This window comes from Nuphar pumila, chromosome 4, assembly GCF_984573655.1.
Source record: "Nuphar pumila chromosome 4, dmNupPumi1.hap1.1, whole genome shotgun sequence".
Lineage (NCBI taxonomy): Eukaryota > Viridiplantae > Streptophyta > Magnoliopsida > Nymphaeales > Nymphaeaceae > Nuphar > Nuphar pumila.
Genome location: NC_143252.1, coordinates 16,213,094 through 16,235,331, shown reverse-complemented (window position 1 = coordinate 16,235,331; position 22,238 = coordinate 16,213,094). Strand labels below are relative to the sequence as shown.

Below are 22,238 nucleotides of genomic sequence, written 5' to 3'. Positions count from 1 at the left end.
GTATGCTATATTGCATGCTTTTGTATAATTTAGTTAATTATCTAAAATTATGCAAATGCTTATATCTTGTAGTTGAATAATATCTGTGTATATGTGTTTTTTTGTTACCTATTGGGGCTGTAAATTAACACTCTTACTTTTACATTTTTCAGATACTGCATAAGCTGAAGTGATGATGAGTTGCTCGACGGCGTCAGAAGGATCATCATCACTCTTCTTTCTCAGGAAATTCAACTTTTTTTTGTTTGAATATTTTTTATTCAATTTGATTTTGATAAGACATGTAACTCTAAATTTAATTAAGTATTGAATTGCATTAATTTTTTTAATTAAGTACTTTAATCCCAATGTGTATAATGGTATCATTGTAACCCATAAAAGTTGCATCGGTTCAATTACATTATTTTGTTGTATTTAATTTTTTTTTCAAAATTTTTCTGATACAAATTTAGGGCGTTACATTGTCAAACACTGAAACAACATTCAAACTCCAATAGAATCACTGGATTATGATGAACGATCGCCGGATTTCAGTCTAGAAAAGATGACTCTTATAGAAAAGTTTATGTAGTCTAGAAACAAACAATTTGTTCGTTGTAGTTTCATGCCAAACAGAGAGAATCTAACGAAACTCACAAAAGAGTGGAGAAAGCCAACTCTTTGGTCTTTCTAATGACACTGGATCATCAATAGATGACAAAGGAAGACAAATATATGCCCTGATTTACGTGGCTAAAAACAAAAATAACAGACAACTAGATGTCTTTGGATACTAGAAAAGACAAAAAATTGCCTATTTAAATACAAAATTAGGAAAAACAGCAAAAATAACAGAAAGAGATCTTTGTCTTCACTTTCCAAGAAAACAAGAATCTCCGAATTCTGTCATGGGATTGCTGAGATAGATGGCCGAAAAGGCAGACTGTCCTGTCGAGACAAAAACAGAGGGCAAATTTTTGGTCTTATCTTTGGGAGCAGAAAACATGGTAAAATGACAGTTTTTTTAAAGACAGCCAAAAAAGAAGATGAAGTGCCCAACTCAGCTCTCCAACATAGAAAGTGAATCTGATTTGTATAAGCAGCCGAACATAGAAAGAGAAATTAATTCTCATTTATAGTCACTTTCTAATTTGCTTTTATTCAGAATTACGAGTCCCCATGTGAAAGGAAATTAGAAAGTGATGCTGAATCAGGAGCAGCCGAGCATAACCGTAGAAGCGGGAAAATAGGGCCAAAACGCCGGCCACCGCCTCATTCAAATTCCAACGCATCCATTATTTGAAAATCCCTCCATATCCTCTCTCTCTCTCTCTTTCTCTGTGTGTGTGTGTGCGCGCGCGCGCGTGCAATGGACGATCTCTCATGCATTTCCGACGAATTGGACGAGAACGGCTTCACTTCGTGCTTCGATGCGCAAAGCGAAGGCGACGAAGACGACGGACAGCGGAGGGGGCGAGGCGGAGAAGATGAAGGAACCGCAGCCGCCGACGGGAGCTTCTCCGAGTCGTTCTACCGGAGCGGCACGGACTTCTCCTCCTTGCTGCAGAAGGATTTCGATCCGTCGACGACGGCGACGAGGAATTCGGCGGAGACGAGACTCGTTCAGGCCGATCTATTCAGGATGTGGGGGCTCAAGCGAGCAGCGGACTCGACGGCTGGGGGATCGTCGATCAAGCGATCCGTCAGTTCTGGTTCTAGGGTTTCTCAGAAGAATCGGAAGCTGCGTTGTGTAGAGGAAGGTGTCGTCAGCTCGGGTTGTGGTATGAGGCGGAGCTGCCCTTTTTACAAGAGAATTTCCGGTACGATTTCCTCTAAAGTCTGTGAGTTTGTGAGAGTTGCGACTATGATTTCTTAAATCGAATTCGCGATTTTGTGAAAATTTCTGGTATGATTTCTTGCATCGAAGTTGTGAGAATTGCCGGTATGATTTCTTACATAGAAGTCGTGGTTTTGTGAGCATATTGCCGGTATGATATCTTAAATCGGATTCATGATGTTGAGAAAATTTCTGGTATGATTAGTCGTGAATTTGTGAGGATTGCCGGTATGATTTCTTACATAGAAGTCGTGGTTTTGTGAGCATATTGCCGGTATGATATCTTAAATCGGATTCATGATGTTGAGAAAATTTCTGGTATGATTAGTCGTGAATTTGTGAGGATTGCCGGTATGATTTCTTACATGGAAGTCGTGATTTCCGATATTCCTGCCTTTGGTTCTCTGAGTTTGATTTTTGCGTTTTGTTAGATTGCGTGGGATTTCATACTTTTTTTTTTCTTTTTCCGTTGATAAAGGAAGGAATTTTGCAGAATATTCGAATACAAATGTTAAACCGCTCCTTTTTTTTTTCCTTAAATCATCCAAGCAGAATGTGGGGATCGAATCAGGATTGTGAAGAAAAAAATGTATCCTGAAAACACACGCATTCAATCATGCAAACATGAAAACAACATTGCAACTAAGGCTACGTTTGGGAGCCTTGCTATGGGATGGAAACACAGTTTCATTGTGCTGCCAAAATATCGTTTTGCCTATGTGTGGTGTTGAGAGATGGAGTCGCCAAAAACATCCTCTCGTGAAAGGTGTTGAAATGTGGTGTTGGGCCTGCCAACACCAGTCCCAAAACATTGTTTCAGCAACGCCACTGCTCCCAAACAGCAAGAGAATATGAGAGCATGGCGGAAACCACACCACAACATCCTATTCAAGGCTCCGAAACCTAGCCTAAAAGATGAAAGAATTTAATAACATGTTGGGTTCTCGGCATTGGAAGACATCTGTTTGGTGTATTTCACGTGTTAGATGACTGGCTTGTTTAGTTTGTGGAATTGAAAGCACCTATGCTCGCAGTAAGAGTTGGTTTTGTGAATTGCATAAATTTCAAGCATGGTTGTGGAATGGGAAGTCCATTTGGATGACTCAAATGACTCGAGTGTTGCGACAAAGTCCATATTGAAATAGATGGTTACTTGAGAATGCCTTCTCATTCGTTTACAGTGATATTGGGTTTTGTGAATTAGGTGAATGTCAAGCTTGGTTGTGGATTTGGAAGACCATTTCAACGACTCAGAGCTGCAACCGGATCCATATTTTTCCAAAAAATGATTGAAGACAATTGCTAGTTATTAATTTGTGGAATTGAAAGCACCTATGCTTGCAGCAAGAGTTGGTTTTGTTAATTGCATGATTTTCAAGCATGGTTGTGGAACGGGAAGACCATTTGGATGACTTGAATGATTTAAGTGTTGCGACAGAATCCATATTGAAATTGATGGAAGAGAACTTAGGTATTACTTGAGAATGCCTTCTTCTCGTTCTTTTGCAGTGGTATAATGTATTGGGTTTTGTGAATTACATGAATAGCAAGCTTGGCTGTGGAATTGGAAGACCATTTCAATGATTCAAGATCTGCAACAGAATCCACATTTTTCCAAAAAATGATGGAAGTCAAGTCAATTGTTAGTTATTAACTAAGAATGCCTTCTCATTGTCCTTTCGGAATATGTATTTTGCATGTCAAATCAGAATTCTTGATTCCATTATCCAGATATGCTGGAAAGATTGAATCAATATTCATAAAATATAGTCAGTAGGTAGTAGCTGGAAATGTTGTTTCTTCATTTTCTCATCAAGCATGCATGCCTGTGTGAAAACTAGCTTCTTGGTTCCATAATAGATGAACTGAACATGCCGTCAAATGTGAAAGAATTTAAGGAAGTCAGGCCTATGCATAGGTGAAGCTGAAGAGATAGGGAGAGAAATAAGAACCCTTCTTAATTCATCCAAATGGTTGGATTCTCTATCACAATTCTTTCCATATTTAGGATCATCTGTTCTGGGGAATAGACAATTAATAGTTTGTGCCTGGAATTATGAAACTATGCTCCAATGTAGGTCCAAGAATAAACAAAGTAAGATCCATGTGACTAACTCACTGGTATGGATAAAACAGAACTAGGCATCTTTGGGTCCTGTACCTTTCTGTGATGCACTTCATTACTATTGTCAAGGCCTAGGGATTTGCTGCTCACCTTATCCATTGTGCCTTTTGCAGACTGTAGCTGTCATAATTGAATTGCATTTTGTATTGTTGAAGACAGAATCTTTTACGAGGTTAAGCTTGTGCATGAGATGTTATCCTGGTACTTTTCTAATAATCAGGTTGTGATACATTTGCTATATTGATAAACCTATTGAGGATTTCTTTCTTGAAGCTTAAATCCAGGGGGGTTTAGTTCAGCCAATTTTCTAAGCGAAGATTTACTGATGCATATTTATGAATATTTGTTTGATGAGAAATGTCTTTCAATCCTTGTAGGAACACCTTTCACTGTTGATGCATTTCGATATGGTAGAATTGAAGGATGTGCAGGATATTTCCTTAGTCACTTCCATCATGATCATTATGTTGGCTTGAGCAAGGTATGGTCGCATGGACCCATCTATTGTACTCCGATCACTGCCCGTCTTGTAAAAATGTGTCTTGCAGTAGATCCCATGTAAGTCATTTGTTTTAATATTGTTTTATCCTTTTTCCTTCTGGATATCTTTGGAGATATTTTTTTTGTCTCTGCTGTCTTAACTCTTAACTGCATTAGATTGTTGGTCTCATTTATGGGTGCAGCTTCATTTGTCCGTTGGAACTGGAGATTGAGTATACAATTGAAGGAATCAAAGTGACATTGTTGGAGGCAAATCATTGTCCTGGTGCAGCTATGATTTATTTTCGCCTTATGGATGGACGATGCTTTCTTCACACTGGTGATTTTAGAGCTTGCAGAAAAATGCAGAGTCATCCTCTTCTTTCAAGTCGACATGTTAGTGTACTTTACCTAGATACAACTTATTGCAATCCTAAGTATAGGTAAAAATTTGGAATGTGGTTTACATAATGTCTTCTATGTTTGTATGTTTATAAATTGTTCACCAATAATATTTGTTGCTTCAGATTTCCATCCAAGGAAGATGTTTTGCATTATGCAGTGGAGATTGCTAAAAGTAGTCTTGCAAAGCAGCCAAAGACCCTTATTGTTGTTGGAGCATACAGCATTGGAAAGGAGAATGTTTATCTTGCAATCTCTGAGGCATTGTCTGTATGTTGCTATTTGCATATTATCCATTCTTTCTTGCTGATACCTAACTTATAAATATATGGATGAATGTAGGAATATACAAATAAACAAATAACTAATTATATAAATCAATAAAGATAAAACAAATAAATCAATATGTCTGCATCCACACATAGGTGACACTCGCAAACACACACCCATGCACCATAATAGATGGTCTTGCTGTGCTGGTTTGCTAGAAAGGTTAGAATTATGCTGCTTTTGATTTGGAGCAGTCTAAAAAGACTGTAGAATCTAGTTTGGAATATTTTTTCTTGACTTCCAAACAGTTTTCTGCCAACGCCTATGTCAAGAATTCTCCAGAATGTGATGAGACATGCATCTGGCCAATAAGACACTGACAATTTTTGATTAGTTTGTTGGGTGCATCGATCTCTAGTTGTATTTCATCCATTTGTCAGTGAAGACTATTGGTGTATGATGTTGCTCAGTGAAACAAATGGTCAAGGTCATACTGTAAGCCATGATCTACATGCTTGCACCATATCGCTTGCTTGCACATCTTCTTTTATTCAGCCCACAAACTACATCATAGTATTATATTTTCTTACAATTCAATGACCTCTCCTTCATCATCATGAGTTTTGAGGAAAGGCATTGGCTATTTTATACTGATATGTATTTTTGTACTATATTTGTTTCTTTATCTTCTTTTTGGTTTCACCTAGGGTCATTTTTTTTTTAATTTACGTTCTTGTTTACTAGTACCTTTTTTTTTAATTTAAAATTCAAGTTTCTCACTCACTTTTTGTAACGCCCCGAAATTTAACCCAAATTTTGAGGATTTTTTTTGTAACAAAAATATTCAAATTAACCAGGTTAAACATTTCAGGCACATCACAGTAATCATCAAAGCAACTAACATTCATTTCATTTCTAATAAAAGTTTAAAACATAAAATCAGAGTTCGGAATAACTGAATGACATAATTAACAATAACCAAATTAAATTTTAACATCTCGAGAATACAATATATCATATATCCTGATCTGCACATCATCCCATAATCGCTCTTTATCTTTTACTCTTCTCTTGAAAAATAGTAAAATAATTTGTGTCAGGCTACAACCAGTTTACGTAGAAGAATACTATAGTTTTGTAAATGTATTATGTAACAAGTATGCAATGCGATTGAATAACTATGGACAGTAAAACATGATACTAAGCATGCACTCGAGAAATAAGTAACAGAAAACTAATTTATTGCATATCACAATTCTAACTCACGAAAAATCATATCATGAATCATCACCTAATCAAATAAATAATCACAGGTTTAAATAATTAATCACATGCTCAATTAACTAATCACAAGTTAACATGTTTAAGTATAAAGCTCACAATCTTTTGTCTGAGTGATAAAAAGTTAAATTTAATGTTTCTCTTGAATTATCCCGGGGGTACTCGCAGGTCAAGACAACCGTAAGAGAAGAGAACATTCGAGGGTTTATTATGCATTGGTGTTTTATTAACCCGAATGTCTAACTGAAACTGAAATCCTAAGGGAGTGTTTGAATAACTGAGAGAACCTCTCAAAAGCCCAAAACAATAAGATGCATCTATAACTTCTGCAGAAGAACATGAAACTACTACCTAGGACAAATTTGAGAATTGGGGACCAACGAGCTATTGCTGCTCGAAGCAAGAAGCACAAGTCTTCGGAGTTGTGTGCCATCTACCCTCTCCAAGGTAAGCCCAAATTTGAGTGGGTTGCTCATCTTATTAAGTTTATTACCCGACTTATCAGAGTTTTCCCTGATCTGAATCCAGTTGTTCAAAGATACTAGAGTTCCCAATTTTTTTTGAATCCTACCACTATAGTAGTAGATTTCCAATCATGCATACTTTAACTAGTTATGTTACCCATTTTATCATTTTACTTGAGCAAACCCACTCAGAGTGCTTTGGTACCTTTAAACCATCGAGTACGAATGCCTCGGTACCTTTAAATCAATCAGGTGAAAATAATTATATATACATTTACTTGGATATTAATTTTTTTAAGCTCAGGGCCCCAATACGGGACTTCCGAATCCCTTGCTTGGCATCTCAGGTGCCAGCAACATCCGACCCACAAGCTCGGACATGAGTTCTTTATTTGAAAATTTCAGGTAAGTAACCCTTCCAAGTAAATCGCAAAAGATTAATTATAAAGTTTCATGCTAATAATCATTTCATCGGGCATCATATTAGTATGACCCAATCCCGGGCCTAATACTTTATATTAGTATATATACATCACCAAAATGTGCAACAAGGGTGTGACATGAACTGAGTGTGTGCTGCAGCAGTGTGCAGGAATCACAAATTGGTTATGACAATAGCAAGAATTCAGATATTACCCCTTTCATACTCATGTAATTGCCCAGACCATCAGTACTTTCGTTTTCACCGCATAAATACCTATATCAGTCACTCTCATGGCAATTAAAAAATCCAGACTTTGTATGATATAAAAGTCGACAACCACATAATTCATTTTCAAGACATTTAAGACAGAATTTCTAACATTATCAATAAATTTCAAAATATAGTCAGAAGTTAATTTGGTTTTATGCCTAGAAGATCAACTATGGAAGCTATACATCTTCTTAGACAACTTATTGAAAGATATAGAGAGAGGAACAAAGATTTGCATATGGTTTTTATTGATTTAGAGAAGGCATACGATAGAGTACCTAGGGACGTTCTCTGGTGGACAATGATGAAGAAAGGTGTTTCTCTCAAGTACATTAGTATAATTAAAGATATGTATGAAGGAGTAGTAACCAATGTCCGCACTTGTGGAGGGGTGACAACCAATTTCCCGATAACGGTTGGGTTACATCAAGGATCTGCTTTAAGCCCTTTCCTATTTGCAATAGTGATGGATGAGCTTACGAGATCAATTCAAGAAAATGTACCGTGGTGTATGTTGTTTGCTGATGATATTGTTTTGATTGATGAGTCTAGAGCTGGGGTTAATGCTAAGTTAGAATTATGGAGACAGACATTGGAAGCTAGAGGTTTTAAGTTGAGTAAGAGTAAGACTGAATATATGGAATGTCGGTTTAGTAAGCAACGAAGTAGTGATGGGAGTGTAGTGAAGCTTGGTGAGCAAGATATACCGGTGAATGATTATTTCAAATATTTGGGATCCATCATTCAAAAGTATGGAGAAATTGATGGAGATGTAAATCATAGGATAAAGGTTGGGTGGATGAAATGGAAAAGTGCTACTGGAGTGCTGTGCGATCGTAGAATGCCATTGCGGTTGAAGGGAAAGTTTTATAGGACGACTATTAGACCCGCTTTACTATATGGTACGGAATGTTGGGCTGCCAAGAGACATCATATTCAAAAAATGAGTGTAGCTGAGATGCGGATGCTTAGATGGATGTGTGGAAATACAATAAAAGATAAGATTCGGAACGAAGAGATACGTAAGAAGGTAGGTGTTGCACCCATTGAAAATAAGATGCGAGAGAATCGTTTACGGTGGTTTGGACATATTCGGCGAAGGCCTAATGATGCTCCAGTTAGAAGGTTGGAGAAATGGGAAAATATATTAGTTAAAAGAGGTCGGGGTAGGCCTAGGAAGACTTGGATGGAGATGATAGGAAAGGATATGAATGCTTTGAACCTCACCGAGGACATGGCGTTGGATAGAAATGATTGGAGGAAAAGGATTCATGTGGAAGACCCAAAATGAATTTCTTTTTTGGTTCATATCGCTGACCCCAATTGTTTTGGGATGAAGGCGTAGTTGTTGTTGTTGTTGTTGTAGTCAGAAGTTAATCTAGGTGATGTAGTTAACAGGAAAATCATTGAAGTCTTTGTTTCCTTCTGGTTTAAATAAGATTACCCTTGGCAACAGCTAGCCCTTCAAACAAATCAATAACATATCCTTTAACATAGTCCAACAGATGCATACAAATTCAGATGTTTTAAAGTATATTCCATAGTTATATCATACTGATCAGATATTCCATGTATCACACTACAAAAAAAAGGATTTTATGTTCACGTTGATGGTTTAAGCTTACACATGAAACTACGTACTGACTAAATGTGATACATACTGCTAACACCACTAAAAATCCAATACAACATATTTACAAGGAAATCAGTGAACATAAACTCAACGTTCAATATAAACGACATACCTTACATATTACAGGAAATGAAAAATAATAATTCCGAATTATTACTTCTCACTTATCTGACTACCACTAAAGCAAGAGACAGGTCTGCAGCATATTTTCACGCAGACGGTCGGAATACAGAATATGCAATCAGTCATATATAAAAAAAAATCAACATTCTGAAATAACAGGTCAGGGGTATTGGATCCTTCCAACATAAATATCAACGCAAAATAAAAAGAAACTGATAACCAGTTCGTATGGAAAAAAATAAGACTAACAATCCCACAACTATTTTTTTTTAGGCCATGCGTATTTGAATACATTCTGCATTTGCAGACATACTTAGATGGAGATAAAAAATGCAAAATCACATTCCTATACAGATATAGATTTAGGGATAAAACGCAGATTCAGGGATGTATGGCTCAGACGTTCTTAGATCTAAGTTAAAATACATACAACACAGAATTACCGTCTAACATCATGATTTCTAAGAAGGAAATTTCTGCATAAGGTCCTAAATGACATACCCAAACAGGATTAAGGTCTAAATGTTCTATATGAACTACTTGAGGCAGCACCAATGCATTCTTGTTCCCTCTGTCTGATTCCGCACTAATCGGTCATACCAGAGGGTATTGATCAGTTATTTTTTTTTGTTTTTCAAAGAGAAATCTCCATAGTTGTATCCACCCGAAAACTTCTAAAAAGTTGAAATCTTTACGATTTGGGTATGCTACGACACATCACAGGCTTGAAACACAATACTCTCTCAAAATCGTAATAAAATCCTACCTCTTTGAAGCTTTCCTTCTCTTTACTACCGCCTTTTGGTGAAGCCGAGTGCCGTTCCTCCAAATCGTGTAAGAGAGAGATAAAGAGAGAGGCAGAATAGCGAGGTAACGAGAGGGAGAAGGAGGGCTTTTAAGGCTGGGTGAGAGAGGAGGAGTTTGGAAAAAAAATGGAGAGGAGAGGGGATCGTGGGAGAGAGGTGGGTCGGTTACCCCCTCTTCCCCTTCCGGCTGCGTGAATGGGGTCTTCACGCCCCTCTCTTCCTTTTCTCTAAACGTAAACCCTAAAGGGTTTACGTGTTTTTTTTTTAACTTTACCTGATATTGTTTTTAACATGATCCCTTTTTAACTCACGTTATTTTTAACGTGATCCATTCCTCATTTCATTTTTAACGCACATACGTGTGTGGGTTTGGATCGACCAAACTCGTGACCCACTTATAGTTGGGTCCACATTTTGAGATTATCCGAATCCATCCGCAGATCCAGACCTTTTTTTTTTAAATCTCGAATATAAACCCAATTTAATTTACTGTGGATCCAATTACGCTATCATGAATTCCTAGTAACTTATTATGGATCTGAGATCTGCTTTGTTCATAAATCCCTATAAGAAATTCAGACCTAAGGATCCGAAGTTTTCTTTTATACTGTCATGATTTGAAACCCTGGATCCAATTAAATATTCATGGATCCAAGCAAATTATTATGGATCCTCACATAAGATTTTAATTGTACCCTCCTCATATTTAAATCTTCGATATCCAGGATCCAAATGCAATATTGTGGATCCAAACATCGCATAAGCTATACCAGTCTCCACTAAAGTGTTGTAGGCCCAATATAAAAATTTTCTCATTAAAATTTTGATTTAAACTTCGCGGATCCACTCCATTCATCCTGGATCAAATATCAAATTTGACCATGATATTGAGGATCCAATATCAGAGACCCGATCCATTGACTGACATCTATATTAAATTAAGATGTCCAGGGTTCAATATTGAAGAATCGAACCAAACAATAAGGATCCGATGTTGAAGATCCAAACAGGATATTCGAGATCCAAATACGATTTAACAAATAAAATGATAGAATTATCCTTGTACTGGCTTAAGGATATGAATTTCAAGTTTATTTAAATCGGTAAAATTCACTGTTATTACACTTTTTGCTTGGGTTCATCTCCTCAATCACATTGACATTAGTTAGGTAAACTAGTACCATGTTTTGCATGTATTGGAATTGGTAGCCTTTTGTTTGAAATGTGAAGTTTATCTTACAACCAGCAACTTATTTGTTTGGAGAGCAATACATGGTTGTGTCCAGTTAATTCCTTGGAAGCTCTGAGATAGCTAAACATCTAATTGCTAACTTTGTTGAAAGAATGATGCTTATTGTAATCAAAATCCAGGTTAACCTTGTTACTTGGAGCAAATCACGCGATTATTTCGTGGTCCATGTTTTGGTTTTGGATATGCAATGCACATATAAGGAGTAAGTGCATGCATTTTCTAGCACAAGGTCATGAAATGAGCTTGACATAGTTGTTAATGTTGATGCAGGTCCAGATATATGTGAATACTTCCAGGAGGAGAGTTCTTCAATCTTTCAGCTGGTATGAACTGTCTAGGAGGCTTTGTTCCGATGCTCACAGTACACCATTGCATGTGCTCCCTATCTCTATGTTGCACTTTGAGGTATTGCCATATCTGCTGCAAATTGTCATTTCTTTTACATGGTAAACAGGAGTGACTGCATTTTTATATTGCAGAGCCTTAAGCAATATCTGGATGGCTATAGACAATTTTCATCAATTCTGGCATTTAGGCCCACAGGTATATTTCACCCAAGTTTAGTTGTTATTTGTCATAATTTCCAATTCCTTTTCGAAGTGAGCTTTATGACCTGAAAATTTACATAATTTTTGTTATCTGATTATGACTTTCTTGATAATGCTTTGTGACTATGTTTCTTATTTTCGTTAGGCTGGACCTACTCTGAAAAGATCGGTGATCAGTTGGGGTTAATTAAGCCCAACACAAAAGGCCAGATTGCAATATATGGTATTTTTTCAATAGCCATGAACATTCTTCAGTCTCCAAAACAATTACATATAAGCTCTCATACCTGTTGTGACTACTTTCACGATTTACTTGAAGGTGCTAAGAAATTTGAGAAAGTACATACTACAGTTACCAGAAGCTTCTTAGATAGGTGGGAAGCCTGCTTCTCGGAAACTTGCTTCGGAAGAACAATACTCCTCGCTTTCAAAACTTGATGGGAATCTCGATTCTCCCACTCTTCTCCTATTCTTTCCACACGCTTCATCTATTTCTATATATTTTCTCACTGTACTTTTCATGTTTTTTGTGTTTCCTCTCACGCTTCTCACTCACTTCCATGTGCTTTCTCTAAATTGCAGTCATCATTTTTAGATTTTGTTAAAAAATTAATTCTTATACTAAAAAATCATGAAATTTAAGAATAGTCACTTTTATTTTAGTTTTTATTTCTGTTTCATTTCTATTCCCATCAATTCTTATATTGCTTTTTTTTTATTCCTTGCTTCCTGCTTCATATACATTTTAAAATGCATCGCTTCTCGCTTTCACTTCCCGTATCGTTTCTCGCCGCTTCCTAGTCTGGCAACCTTGGTATATACTACTACACTGCCAGGACACTTCATTTTTACTTCTATACTGGATCAAAATCCATAAAAAACTTGCAAAATGTGCACTCTATTTGCTTTATCTTTTAACACTAACACATGCATGTAGACACCAAGAGTACATTACAATATTACATTATTGTTGTACCATGTTTCTAATGAAAGGTTGCACTGAATTGCATTTAATATGTGCTGTGCTGTTTTCTTATAATATATTGGTAAACACATATGCCTCAAGTGGTAAGATTTCTGTATGGAATTTCTGATTTCATTCCTTATTTAAGTTGTGCATGCCTGTCAAACTCAGTACCTTGAAAGTCATAGGAAGCATGGGTGCAAAACAGAATGAAGGAAAATTTTGCATCAGAAAAAGGTGAATTTGTGCCCAAGTACCTCCTGTTTTTGACGCTCTATTCCCACTTTATCAAAATCTCTTTGAGAAGAGCGAAACCATGAACCAAAATTTATATCAAAGGGAGTAGAAAACATTTTTCACTGACTGTTTGGTATCTGTTTTCAAAATTTTAGCGGTTCTGAAGATAATTCTAAGCTGCCACATGGAGATATTGTTGGCTACATTGTTGTGAAACCTGCATCAGCAATATGTCAATGTGCTGATAGAAAATGCTTTATGTAACATTGGCATGCTTAGAGGAACAGACATATATAGCGTGTAGCTTGCTTCTTGCACATTAATCCTTTATCTGAATATTTTAGAAGTTCGAACCAAATAATTGAAAATTGTTTGCCACTCAGATGACATATCATCACGTTTTTACCAGCAATCTGCTGATCCATGCAATTTCAACCAGCTGATATGGAGTCTGTCCTTCATTTATGGGACATCTGCTAGTCTACTCATATATGGTCACTATCATACCATGCTCTAGCTTATTGTTCTTCTATGTCAGTGAGCATTATTGCCTCGGCATGTACTGGTGTCATGCAGTGTTAGGAATGACCGTATGCAGTTGTGCTTATTTCTTAATGTGTAGCATATTCGTCAGCATCATTCACTTGGGTGATGAACTTGTTAGTAACACATGTTGGTCATAGATGTGGTTGATCTTTTAGGACTTGCTGATGACCTGATGGAGGACTAGTTCTGCATGTTGATTTTGGGTTTCACTTGTCTCAAATAACTAAGGTCATAAAAGCTCTTTCCTGGCATGCTGTCTTTCTGCACATGTTATGGCTGTGATGGCCTTTTGCATGGATACCGATCCTTATTCATTGTGCCCTGAGTTTTATGCTTGAGATTTGTGACCCTTTTGTTATTAATCTGCAGGCATTCCATATAGTGAACATTCAAGTTATTTGGAACTCAAGGAATTTGTTCAGGTCTGTTTAAATGTCAACTTAGTGTTTTTATATGTTGTGATGCTTAGTGTGGCCACTAGATGCTCATGTTCATTGATATCCAGTTACTGCAGCCAAAAAAGATCATTCCGACTGTCAATGTGGGGAATGCTGCCACCCGTGATAAGATGCAGTCATACTTTCAAGATTGGATGAATTCATGATCACTTGAGGTTGAAAAATGGTTTCAGTGGCAACATCAAGAAGCAATTGCTGGTTCTTTGGTCATTGATCTTTTGAGTGTTTTGGAACTTAATAGCCTAATCATGAGTCAGGTCTGCATATAACAAGGTCCTAATACCCCGTAAGATATGTTTTTTATTCTACATTTGATTGCCATCTGACCGCGGATCCAGATCTTCCGTTAGGTTTCTCTTTCTCGGTGTCTACCACCTGCTGAATCTCGATCTTTCTTGCCATTGCCACTGGTCCCAATTTTGAGAACTGATTACCATCATATTTAGGCCTATAACTTTCATTACTTTGCTGTTGCTTAACCTGCTTTTCAATTCTAAGTGGATTGAGACTCGCTCAAAAAGAGTTGCTGTCAGAAAAGCTGCAAAATCAAACTGTCGTTTTATGAGTATGTCTGCTTGAATATGTATTTATATTTTAGCATAATCTTCATTGGTACTGGTGTCAAGAAAATTGTTACGGACCGACCTGGATCGTTCTTTTTGTTTGAATCGATCAGATTCATTTCTTCTAGTTTGGACGTGTGTGTATTTGGGTTGGGTATTTGGTTGGATTTTGGACTTGTTGTTTTGGTTTGGTTTGTTTGAGACTGGATTGATCTTGGATCCATCTGTATTTATTTTGGTTTGGATCTATTTTTATTGGATTAGATTCACATTGAACCCGATCCACCTCAAGACTATATATTCGGGACTTAACTCCAAAATGAATGATCTTGGACGTTTTTGGAGAATTCACCTCCTCTGAGATCACCTTTTTCCTTTTTGCAAATTTTTTTTATAGTACAATCATCGGGATTGAGGATTTCCCTTTTGGTTGAACCTATTGGCTCTTATCATCGGGAACATGTTTCTCCCTTCAATCGTGGCATTTACTATTTCTCGATCGCCATAAGCGCATCAACGAGGGCATAAGCCCTTTACGATTCTCAAAAAAATTGATATGATTTTCAAAAAACCTGGCAGGGCATCGATCTTAAGAGTATTATAGTCGGCCCGATTCTTGACGTACAAATCGACGATGACTCCCAACGGTTGTGTGGCGAGGAGGATGACATTCGATGTGTTGACGTATTCAGCTCCCATCGTCAACCACCATCTCTCACAGCCATCCCACCCGCATCGTTGCTCTCTCTCTCATTTATTTTCATGCAAGGGTAGCGCAAGCCCTCTCCCTCAACTGTTGTGCTAGAGCCCATTGTTGTTGACCCCTTTGAGATCCATCTCCCTTGGACCCTTGGTTCCATCGTCGGTCCACCCTCTATCTCCCATGGTTCCTTTCAAGCGAGGGTAGTACAAGCCCTCTCCCTTGATCATTGTGCCAGAGCCCACCATTGTTGTCAAGCCCTACGGGATCCATCACCCTTGGTTTCATTGCTGCCCCACCCCTATCTCACTAGTTTCGTGGATCATCCACCCAAATGCCCCATTGTTGTCATCGCTTCCTTCAACGCCTCTATCCCAGGGAGCAATAGGTTCCACCTTGGCTCAACAATCCGGTCAGTTGACATCGTGGCCCTAGGGTAGAGATGTCCCCAGCGACCATCATGGATGCGTGCCGGCAGTTCCAGAGGTGGTCCTTCTTGGCACTGCCAGTCGAGCCGTCGGAGATCGCTCTCTCTCTGGGCTGCTGTTGATCTCTCTCTTCCCCTCTCTTTAACTCAGAGGGACATGGTAGCCCCTTGTTGCCCCACCTCTCTCTCTCTTTTGTAAGTGCGCAATGCACATTGTGTGTGGAGGCCAACACATGCATCAGAGCCCTGACGTCACCTGTGCGATCGACAAGACCATCAACCACCCACCATCAACACCATTGTTCCCTTGTTGTCGATGTGCTTTGCGGTGAACCTGCTGACCTCAGCAGTTGCAGTAGTCGATCCTATGCACCACACACTTCCTCTCAACGTTTTTAGGGGTGGGAAATTGTTACAGACCGACTCTGATCCCATTTCTTTTGTCTGGATCGATCAGATCCATTTCTTCTCGTTTGAATTTGTGTGTATCCGAGTAGGGTATTTGGTTGGGTTTTGGACTCGTTGCTTTGGTTTTGTTTGTGAGATCATATCCATATTCGATTAATTCGCATTTGCTTTGGTTTTGAATACTGGACCCGATTCGCCCTAGGACTATATATTGGGGACTTGGCCCCAAAATGAATCATCTTAAACATTTCTTGGGAAATTTTCTCCTCTGATATCACCCTTTTCTTTTCTGTAACTTTTTTATTTTTTTTATAGGGTACAATCATCTAGATTGAGGATCTTCTTTTGGTTGAACCAACTGCCTTCAATCGTTGGGAACGTGTTTTGCCCTTTGATCATGACATCCGCGATTTCTTGGTCTCTACAAACTCATCAATGAGGGCCTAAGCCCTTTATGATTTTTGAGGAATTTGATAGAGCACTGATCCCAAGATCAATGTCCTATCATTGACATTAGAGCCGCCCTGATTCTTGGTGTACGAATTGACACCCTCTTCCAATTGCTGCGTGACAAAGATGACAGTGTGCGATGCATTGACGTAGCCGACCCGCATTGCCAACCACCATCTCTCATAGCCGGCCCACCCCCATCGAAGCAGGTTATATGTTCTCCCCCCAAAGATGCACTGTTTGCTACAATGCATGTTCAAGGGTCCCAATGAGTGCCACATATGTAAGCACATGCGGCTTATATCCCCATGTTTGTCAACATCAGTTAGCGTCGGAGTTTGGTGCGACTGCAAAGACTTAAGTACCCTTTCTTGCCATTGATGCCATAAAACGATGATTCTAGAAAAAGAGCGGTTGTAAAGACTTAAGTACCCCGAAGATGGTTATTTAAGACCCAGTCCCTGCACTGCAGGATTATCCGAGAAAGGAATCCCCCTGAAGAAGGCCATGAACATCAACCCTCTATCTCTCCCTTCTCTTTTTGCCTCTGTGCACATCCAACAGATGATCCTACGCTGCTCCATCAAGCACCAACTGACCTGCACACTTACTGTAGCATGATTCAACTTGATGAGTTGTGGAGTCTGATTCAGAGTTTTTGCCTTTATAGGAGGGGGGGTTCGAGGGCTCCATCCACCAGAGATTTTTTTTTGGGCCTTGTATAAATTCTTTCTTTTCTTTCCTTCTTGTAACTGTCGAAAAAGAGCAATAACGTGTTTTGTTTGATCGTTCTTGTTTATTGTTTCCTTCAGTTGTTTCTTGCTCGTGGTTTTCGTAACACCCTTTTCCGTGATTTTTTATTTTTTTTTGCTACGCGATTTTCGTAAATCGCTACTCGACTTAGTGATTTGCCATTTTTTTGCTACATGATTTTCGTAAATAGCTTGATATAGCTGTTAGAGATTGCTCTCCCTCTCGATCATTGCTGATCTCTCTCTTCCTCTCTCTTTAACTCAGTGGGACAGGGCAGCCCTTACTGCTACTTCTCTCTCTCTCGCTCTCTCTCTCTCTCTCTCTGCTTGCACACCACAATGCCACACCTACGCCTGTGCACAAGCCTGCACACTGCACACTGCACACTTGCATGCGAAGGCCATCACACACCAAACCCCCGACATCACGCGTGCTATTGGTGACACCATCAGCCACTCACCATCAACACCATCGTTCTCTTGTTGCCAATGTGCTTTGCGGTGAACCTGCCACCCTTGGCAGCAACAACAGCCGATCCTACACACCATACACTCCCTCTCGGCGTTCTCGTTTACCCCGGGATCGAACAAGATTAGGTGCCTCCAAATTTTGGATTTTCTTGGAATTTTCTGTCATTCTGGACATGTCACCATTGTTAGCATGCAATCCAAAGAGTTGAAGAATATGAGTATATCAGAATGCGCTTGGCAAATGAATTCATGTAAACTCCCACCAAGTTTCTCGTGTGCAAGAGTTGTCAATGGTGGTGGATGCTATTGGCCTTGTAGTTTAGGGGATTGGCCTTTTCTTTTTATAGGTGTCAGTTGGGTCAGGCAGTGTTAGCTTAGTAGAACAGGTTGACCAAGTTTGACCTTTCACCAGTAAGAGGGAGTGCAATGATAACTATGGCACGAGCAAAGAAGATGGTCACAAAGCTCACAGTTGACCGGAAGGAATGCCTCTCCTGTATCGAGCAGACTCTCAGTAGGCTTGCAGACCTCAAACATGAATTATGTAAGACCCATAAAATTTTTGGATTTGTTATTGAAAATTTTTGATCAATGACAAACTTTTGATTTATGGTTTGATTGACCTATATAGTAATTAGGGATTTGAATTTCTATTTTTTTGGTTTGTTTTCATAACAATTGGCAATTATGGGTCATCTGACAAATAAATTATGAATAATTGATTTAATTATTAAATAAATTAATTTATTAATTATATGATCAAATTAAATTGGTTAATATAGCCAATCACTCTCTCAGAACATATATATATGCAATTTAATCAAATGAAAAATATATCTACAATGAAAATCCTATGTATTGATTATTTTAATCCTTATTAGGTTGGATTCAGACCAATTGAATCTGGGTCCAATTGAGAATCTAATGAGAAAGGACATAAAGATCCATTTAAAAAATAATAATAAATTATTATTTAGATTTTGGGGGTTGGTTTGGAACTAGACCAACCAAACTTGGTTGGTTACACCAAGTGACCATGGAAACCTACCTCCCATGTGGACCCCTCCCCTATGCCATGTGCACATGGGGCGGGTGTGCATTGGGATGTGAATGAGATGATCTTCCTTTGATGCATATTACAAGTCCTAGGTATGGATCCCAAGGCTCCTCCTAAAGTAGATAAAGCTTTTTTTCGCAAAAACATAAAGTATTTTTTTATTTTTGTGAAACTTGTAAAAGTGATTTTTGGCTTTAAAAATACATTTTGAGAGGAGTGTTTGAATTTGTATGAACCCTCCATCTCACATTTTTAATCTTAGCCATACATCTACCTCAAACCCTAGGCTAACTCTATAAATATGAGCAAAAAGGTGAAGAAAAGTTACTCTCCTCATTTTCTAAAAATCTCTCTCTCCTCCCTTCTAAAATTTTTCCTTGGAGTAATTGTTTTAAAGATTAACTTGTTTTCAATCTCTTCTCTAGTGTGTAGGGTGAAGTACCATCAAGGGACTTCACTCTACACATTTTTGAGAAGGAGGTTCTCTCTTGTTCTTGTGCTCTTAAAGGATTAGATCTTCAAGAAAAGTAAGTGATTTTCTAATAACTAATTTTGGTCATGTTTTAATTTTCATCCACATACATACATGTATTTATTTGGTAATATATGTAGGTATAAGTATGAATATGCATGAGAAAAACCCATACACATACTTCTAAATGTTTTCTTTAGTCATTTTGTAGAGTATTTGTAATTTTGAAAGGTTCAATGTCATGCATTTCGATTTTTAACGGTATAGTTTCATTTTTAATACATGTTCATGGTTGAATTTCATGTATTTTGATTTTTAATGGTAGAGTTTCATTTTTAATACATGTTCATGGTTGAATCTCATGTATTTTGATTTTTAATGGTAGAGTTTCATTTTTAATACATGTTCTACGTTGAATCTCATGTATTTTAATTTTTAATGGTAGAGTTCCATTTTTAATACATGTTCATGGTTGAATCTCATGTATTTTGATTTTTAATGGTAGTGTTCTATTTTTTATAAATGTTTATGGTTGAATTTTATGTATTTCAATTTTTAATGGTAGAGTTTTATTTTTAACTCATGTTCATGGTTAGATCTTATGTATTTCAATTCTTAATGGTTGTTTTCTATTTTTAACTCATGTTCATGGTTAGATCTTATGTATTTCAATTTTTAATGATTGTTTTCTATTTTTAACTCATGTTCATGGTTAGATCTTATGTATTTCAATTCTTAATGATTATTTTCTATTTTTAACTCATGTTCATGGTTAGATCTTATATATCTTGAGTTTTAATGGTTGTTTTTTATTTTTAACTCATGTTGATGGTTAGATCTTAGGTGTTTTTATTTTTATGGTAAATTTTTCATTTTTAATACATGTTCATAGTTAGATCTCATGTATTTTGATTTGACTTTATGGTGGTTTTTCATCTTTAATACATGTTTATAGTTAGATCTTATATATTTAAAATTTTAATAATAGTTTTTCATACATGTTTTTAGTTAATGATTCTTAAACTATATAAATTTATTTTTATTAAACTGTTAATGATTCTGAAACTATACTCAATCTAATTTATTAGACTGTTAATGATTTTGAAACTATAGACAATTTGATTTATTAAACTGTTAATGATTTTGCAACTATAGTCAATAGGTTTTTATTAAACTGTTAAAGATTTTGAAACTATAGTCAATCTGGTTTATTAAACTGTTAATGATTCTGAAACTATAGTCAATATAATTTATTGAACTGTTAATGATTCTGAAACTATAGTCAATCTGATTTATTAATCTGTTAATGATTCTGCAACTATAGTCAATCTATTTTTACTAAAGTGTTAATGATTTTGAAACTATATTAAATTTGATTTATTAAACTGTTAATAATTATTCAATTATAGTCAATCTATTTTTAATAAATTGTTAATGATTATGAAACTATAGTCAATTTGATTTATTAAACTATTAATGATTATGCAAGTATAATCGATCTGTTTTTATTAAACTGTTAATGATTATGCAACTCTAATCAATATATGTTTACTAAATTGTTAATGATTTTAAAACTATATTAAGCTGATTTATTAAACCATTAATGATTCTGTAACTATAGTCAATTTGTTTTTACTAAACTGTTAATGATTCTGCAACTATAGTTAATTTGTTTTATTAAATTGTTAATGATTATGAAGCCATAATCAATTTGTTTTATTAAACTATTAATTATTCTAAAACTATGGTCATTCTGTTTTATTAAATTGTTAATTATTTTGAAACTATAGTTATTATATTTTATTGAGATGTTAATGATTCAAAAACTATATTCATTTTATTTTATTAAGATGTAATGCGATGATATGATGTATAATGTAAATGCATGCAATGAAATGTCGTACAACATAAATGCATTTTGGCAATGAGATTGAATGTAAAACATGTCATTTTGAAGTTCTATGTATGTTTGAACTATGCTTGCACTATGATTTGTCTATATATGAGCATATGGTTCAAAAAACCTTTGTAGTGTCAATGGACACACTTTGTGTGGATGTTTCTATTATTGCATTGTAATATTGTTATGCATGTGAGCTATGTCATTCATTTGATAGTTCGGGTATGAGCTTGGTTCTGTTGAGAACCCACCAGATATGCAAGGGCGTAATGCACTATATGCATATATCCATTGAATGACTTCACTCGCCTTCATCAATGGATTGCTCATATGGGCTAAAGGCACCAGAGCAATGCGATTGAGTTGTGTACATAATAACATCATTGCTCTTAGAGGGTACTTGGGCTATTGAGCCCTAATTGCGTCACTGATTGAGGTACATGGATTGTTACATGTATTAATTAAGAAAAATTCTGTAACTCAATTACACTTGATCTACCTTAGAGAAGTTAAGTGGTACATCCTCGATACAAACACGTATAGATTCACTTACATGTCATTATGAATATTTGTTATGGGAGTAAGATCGTCCATTGGGTCTCCAGTCACTTGAAGTTATGAAGGTTGAGGTTAGCCATGTGTCCTAGGTGTTACACCCTTACTATTTCAAATAGTTTGGGATTACAATCTTTTTTGAACATTTAGCCTTTGCGGGATTCTCTCGGCCACAGGTCGCCTACTTTGGGTCTCCAGTCTGTTAGGTATTTCAGAAAAAAAAATTCATATGGTATAATAAAGACTCGTCATGACCTCATCAGATATGATGATTTACTCAAGTACTCGAGAAGGTTAAAAAAGAAGAACAAGATGTGCATTGACTCATGAAATATTGTTTATGCCTTATTGTTGAAATGCATATTTGTTGTTTACATTGATGTT

At 36.8% G+C, this 22,238-nt stretch overlaps 1 protein-coding gene across 1 annotated transcript; it reads left to right on the top strand.

The window, feature by feature from the left end:
• The first annotated feature begins 1,348 nt into the window (after nt 1-1,348).
• Nucleotides 1,349-14,773, top strand: SNM1 (DNA repair metallo-beta-lactamase family protein). Its single transcript, XM_090004881.1, has 9 exons — nt 1,349-1,799; nt 4,319-4,499; nt 4,625-4,864; nt 4,949-5,093; nt 11,617-11,751; nt 11,826-11,889; nt 12,040-12,117; nt 14,011-14,063; nt 14,147-14,773. The coding sequence occupies exons 1-9, from the start codon at nt 1,349-1,351 to the stop codon at nt 14,243-14,245; spliced, it is 1,446 nt and encodes a 481-aa protein (XP_089861007.1). The 3' UTR covers nt 14,246-14,773.
• Nucleotides 14,774-22,238: the final 7,465 nt, after the last annotated feature.